Here is a 6,000-nt window from a genome sequence, read left to right as displayed (position 1 = left end):
TGTTCTGGGGTAACTCATCTTAAGAAAGTCTTCATTGTTCAAAAACATGCTGTAAGAATAATATATGGTGCTCACCCACAATCATCTTGTAGACATATGTTCAAGGAGTTGGGCATTCTGACTATTGCTTCATGATACATTTATTCCCTCATGAAGTTTGCTGTAAACAATCCCCTCCAGTTCAAAAGGAACAATGATGTACACAATTAAAATACCAGAAGGGAAAATGACATTTATTTCTCCACATAAAAGTTGCCTTTAACACGAAAAGGGGTGCATAATGCTGCAATTATAATTTTTTTATAACTTAGGCAGTGATGTAAAATTCCTGACAGACAGCAAGTAAAAGTTTAAAACAAACTCAAAGATTTCTCCTTAACAACTCCTATTATGTAGAAGAATGTCTACTGTTGTAATGTATAAAAGGCGGCAGGTAGAAATTACAAACTCTGAATTTTTTTTCAATAAATAAAACAAAACTTTATAAATGCTCAGCATGTAGCCATATTTACAAGTTAATTTGCAACGTGAATGTAAAATGACTCATCCCACATCATTAAAATTTACTGTGCAAAAGATCCATGGAACATGAAACTAATAAACAACTATAAATGACTTTTCTGGTAGTAGCAAATAAGAAGCATGGGCTTCCAATTTTTGATCTAACCAAAAACCACTGCTACCATTATATTTGAGCCTGATTTTATGTACATTATGATTTCTCTTTTGTCCATATTTTACCAACAAAAATAGCTTGCTAATTGTTTGTCTTCAATGTTTACAATACAGATTCCTGTATTTAGATGGTGTCCAGACACATGTAATATAATCTAATATATCACCTTCCTTTTGACGTTCTAAATCATTTTAACAGATAGAAAGTTTAACTTTTTTGTCCATTTTACATTATGATGTAAAACAGTGCAGTTACTGTTGAGTATGACAATTTATCTGGACCTCTTTTGCAGCAGTCTGTCTAACTGAAGTATTTAAACCTCTCACACCTATAATCAGAGGGATTCTATCACTGGTGACAGTGCCCCAACCTCCTATATTTTTAGCTATCAGTCCAGCCCATTTATCTCTCTCCTTCCTATTTAGTTTACGTCATGACACGTATACACCTATCTCCAAATACCAGCAACTGGCACAGCACCAATCTGAGCTTCATCCAGCCAGCAGCAACTTTGTCAGTTCCTGGTTAACAGCCATACAACACATTTTATTACGAGTCAAGTGGCACAGTAAATACCAATCTGTCATAGTAACAGTATCCCTGAAATTTATAATGAAAATTTGCTTTGTTCCCAGAACCCATTTAATAACATGGGCTCTATATAAAACGAAGTGTGGTGAGCATAAAATTAATTGGTATTTCTATCTAATTACCAATGCTGTGATCCAACAAAAATAGTATGTAGTAATGCCCTGACAAACTCATATTAATTTGGAAAATTAAGAGAGCTGCTCACTTCCTTTCACAAGACACTATATTATGCTGGGCACAAAATAATATACATGGTTGCAAGGGGAACTGGCAAACACGATAGTATTCATTTACTGAGTCCCTTAAGATTTAAAATTCAAGCACTCTCTTGTCATGATAAAACTGGATCAAATGCATTGCATTGCACATTACATTAACCACTATGTCTCATTACATAAAAACGATCACAACAAGTTATTGAAAAATATCTACAATGACTGACTAAACTAATAATGATATTTGCCATTTAAAACGGGGTGTAAAACAGTTCAGTGTTTAAATTTGTTGCCTTAACAAATCATCAGTACTCAACTCCAAATGTCATATGTCTCGGTTGGGATCGCACTTTAAACGAATGCACAGAGCGCTTCCTTTCAAAATTTAGTACAGCTAGCTTCGTAACAAATCAACACTAACGACTATGACTATGACTGGCACCTGTACACCTTATTACACGCCAATAGAAAAACGTTCCGATTTACAAATATCTTCACTTGCCATGTAGACCCTTGTCTGAATAACACTCTTCCTCTTTATTTACACTGAAGTTCACTTTTAGTTCTGGAAACGTGTGCAAATTACAGTAAATTATTATTCATTTATTACGTCTGCAAGATCCGATTGCTGGAAGTATTTGGCAACTAAACAGATGAAAAGATTTAGTGGTGTTACTGCAGGCTCTTCGGTATGACTTACTTCATAAGCACGAATTCTTGCACATTCTCGCGCTATCGCGCGAAGGCTGCTGCAACTTTCTCTAGTGAGTGGCGAATCTATGCATGCCATTAAAGCATACACCCACCTTCCTTGATTCTTGGACAGTTGTTCCGAATTCGATAACCATTCCGCGTTGCACTGCAACAGCCACTCTATCAGAAGTTGCGGCAATGGCAAAACGACACTCAGTAAAGGAGGTATTTTGTATTCTACACAGATAGCGTACCAAGCTTTCTCGTCGCCTATTTCTGGTACACTTTCTTGCGTATTGCTGGTTTGTGGTGGATCTTTGTTCCTGTATTTTGATACTCTCTTTCTCACTGCTGAAAAGTGCGCAACTTGTAGCTGTTGCCATTCCATATCTGGCAAGAATTGTGAAGGGACCTTCTCACACTCAGGCAATACATTGACAACACCTCTGATCTTCCGTTTCTCCTCATCAATAACTGCAGTCACCACGGGGGCACATTGCGAAGCTTCCCAACGAACCTGCTGCAAATAATGCACCCCATCTACTGGGTCTGCAGAAGGATCGAAGTCTTCTGGAATATCGTCAACAACGAAAGCCCTTCTAAGGAAGTTCCAATTATCGCCCATTTCTTAACAAAAATAAAACTAGTTTGGCATCTCTCACAGAACTACACAACACCCAGGAAACGTATCTTCTAAAGTTTTGACACGCACACTATGCAAATCTCTAGGTAGCTGAACTTCGTCGGGAAACGCTAGATTGACGCCGACGCCGGTATGCCACTTCTCATAATAAACACTCCTGTTCTACACTTCTCCGTGACGTCACTATGGCGTATACATACGCATCTTCAATCGGTGAAGTCTATCGATTTTCATGGTCGTACCGAGTGCTGAGATCTGTGTCTAGGGACAGCCGATCGGTGGCGCTCGGCTGGTCTCGGGTCTGCAGCTCGTAGAGCATCCTGGTGGTCAATGTCTGCGCCAACGAGTTAAAATTTTAACTCGTTGGTCTGCGCACATCAGATCTGCGCAGACAGATCGTTGCGTGTGGACAGGAGTTTTGCACCAACCTGAGGCGTGTGCAAACATGGAAGTTGGAGTTGGAGGTTTGAGCGAAACCTCTCAAATCTGTGGGTTCAAACCACATCTGCGCAGACAAGTTGGAGCGTGTGGACAGCAGATCGCCTCAAATCTGGCGCGAAACAGCTGTTTGCTCAGTCTAGTGTTTGTATTTGTGCGCACAGGGCATTAAAATGGCTGATACTCGTCAGTGTTCTCGAGAGTTTGTAAGTGAATTCATTGAAATATATATAAACCACCCATGTTTGTGGAAGATTAAAAGTAAAGAATATAGTGACGGAGACAAAAAGACAGCAGCATACAATGCTGTAATTGAAAAATTGCCGGCAGTTGCCGCCACGGCAAACAGAGAAACAGTAATAAAAAAAATTCGTTGCGAACTCTGTCTAGAATTCAAAGTGGAGTTTTGCATCCTGTAACAAAAGTTTGTAACAGGTTGCTTCTACACAGTAGCGAACTGAAAATGCCTACTCAGAAACAAAGTAAACCATAGCTCATTGGTCATGTAGGCATATAATCTCTAATAATATAGGCCTACTGTGTTTCAAACACGTCTACAACATTAAAAATATTATCTGTAACTTTGCAGACTTAATTTACTTTACTTGCCTTCATGAACTCATCCTACAGCACAGCGTAAATAGCTTCACATGTGTTGGGTATTATTTCACTCAACGCTTGTTTCGATATTGCCGTTGAAAATTCCAAATCATTGTAGCTCCTTCCTGTTGCTACAAACCTTAACGTTACTGCCAACCGTTCATGAGGAGAAATTGCCATTCTCATGAAGTATTTTTTCTCATAATATGAGGAGATACAAGCTTTAAGAGATAATTATAAGTTTCGACATCCATCCGCAAATAATTTCGACAGTCGTTAGGTTCGCCCTGCAACTCTCGCAGTAAATTTACGTGAGAAAACTGCTTTCGCTTTAGCAGCCACTGTCTACACCATTTTTACCGCTTTCTGTTTCCTGCGGTTGGTCTGAATGTTTTTTGCAACACAAGTTGCGAACACAGACCACAACAAAACTTCCTCCATTTCTATATTTCAAAATAACTGAATTAAACTTTTGACGTTTACGGAGAGCGTAGTCGCTTGCCACTGATATTTCTTTTCTACACCGACAGATGGCGAGCGAGTAGTAGATTGGGGTTTGTGTCGTGTGAACACACCACATTTGCAGCGATCTTTTGCATGTACAGACACGTGCGTCTCGCGGGCCCCGAGGAATCGCTTCATGACGTCATCAGTAAGGCTGAAAGCGTGACAGCGCTGCCTGGTGACTAGACCTGTAAACAACTCTGTTGTTTTTTCCGTGATTGAAAAGCTTTAACGCACACAAATCCCGCCATCATACACAAATACACAAGGCATCAGCATGCCATGTTCAAAGAATATCCGCGTTTCGAAAACTACCAGCGATATTGGCTTGCATGAGAAACGACGTCATGCCATGATATGACGTCATGATTCCTCGGGGCCCGCGAGACGCTTCTGGCGCACGTGAGAAGCGTCTCGCGGGCGCCGAGGAATCATGACGTCATATCATGGCATGACGTCGTCTCTCATGCAAGCCAATATCGCTGGTAGTTTTCGAAACGCGGATATTCTTTGAACATGGCATGCTGATGCAGAAGCGTCTCGCGGGCCCCGAGGAATCATGACGTCATATCATGGCATGACGTCGTCTCTCATGCAAGCCAATATCGCTGGTAGTTTTCGAAACGCGGATATTCTTTGAACATGGCATGCTGATGCCTTGTGGATTTGTGTATGATGGCGGGATTTGTGTGCGTTAAAGCTTTTCAATCACGGAAGAAAATTGATAATACTTGCTGCAAAAGGACGCGTTTGCAGACGAGAAAGGATAGTTTATATTCCAGACAATGGACGGTAAGTAACTTCCGTTAGTAATCTTATCATACGCAAGAAAAGTAAAATGTATGGTAAATCTACAGAAATTTCATTCTTTGTGCCTATAGTATTCTGATGCATTATGTTACTCAGTAAAGTTTCTTTCAATGCATCTATGTGGATTATTTGTGGTAACGGCGTATTCTCATAACAAATGGCTTCGGTATTTAAGTTGCAATCATCGTAACTTTTTCCTGATCAAAAATTGTGTAGTAACTGTATTCTAACAGTAACCTGCACATTTGAAAACTTTTGAATGTTCACAATTAATCATTGTTCATAGTCAGTATTTTTGACAGTAAAATAGATATGAATTGCAGTGACTGAATCCAGGTTTGTGCGTGGTGTAATGTGTTTTTGTAATGGATGTTTCAGAGTTTCTGAAGTGAAAGTCCAAGGAAGAGAAGACAACACAACGAGAAGTAGCTTTTTTGTCTGTTTCATGGTTTATAGGCCTACTGGGGAAACTCGCCATGTAAAAAAACGAGTAACGCATCCAGCTTGGTACCTCCATGGTGATGTGGAAATCCGAGCATTGTTAATAAAGAAATTAAATCTGTGTGTGTCTTTCTTTTGATTCCTTTATCATGTTGCGTATAGTAGACCAAATTTAATTAAAATACCCAGGTGATAATTTCAACATAAATTGGACTATGTGCGTAGCTGCTTCTCACAGGCAAAGTATAAATATTCACCATCCTATGGCATGCGTGTTCACTAGTCAGTTATGGCAAAAGAAATCACTGACTCAAAGCATGATTTGCTTGGTAGACATAATTGGAAATGGCCTTTTTAGTTATAAGTTTACATTATTAGATTATAGTACT

At 39.5% G+C, this 6,000-nt stretch overlaps 1 protein-coding gene across 1 annotated transcript; it reads right to left on the bottom strand.

Moving 5' to 3' along the window:
• Positions 1–212: 212 nt before the first annotated feature.
• LOC124554945 (gem-associated protein 2-like) lies at positions 213–3,078 on the bottom strand. The gene is made up of 2 exons (XM_047128644.1): positions 2,430–3,078; positions 213–2,341 (listed from the first exon to the last, which is right to left on the bottom strand). The coding sequence occupies exons 1-2, from the start codon at positions 2,798–2,800 to the stop codon at positions 2,272–2,274; spliced, it is 441 nt and encodes a 146-aa protein (XP_046984600.1). The 5' UTR covers positions 2,801–3,078; the 3' UTR covers positions 213–2,271.
• Positions 3,079–6,000: the final 2,922 nt, after the last annotated feature.

The sequence above is a fragment of the Schistocerca americana genome, chromosome X (assembly GCF_021461395.2).
Source record: "Schistocerca americana isolate TAMUIC-IGC-003095 chromosome X, iqSchAmer2.1, whole genome shotgun sequence".
Lineage (NCBI taxonomy): Eukaryota > Metazoa > Arthropoda > Insecta > Orthoptera > Acrididae > Schistocerca > Schistocerca americana.
Note: the sequence above shows the minus strand (reverse complement) of the source record. Positions and strands in the feature narration are given on the sequence as shown.

Bases quoted from the DNA above. Each gene is read 5' to 3' on its own strand.
- LOC124554945 (XM_047128644.1), bottom strand. From the start codon at position 2,800: ATGGGCGATAATTGGAACTTCCTTAGAAGGGCTTTCGTTGTTGACGAT. The intron at 2,342-2,429 runs GTACGCTATCTG...TGGCTGTTGCAG, and splicing joins ATAGGCGACGAGAAAGCTTG to TGCAACGCGGAATGGTTATC.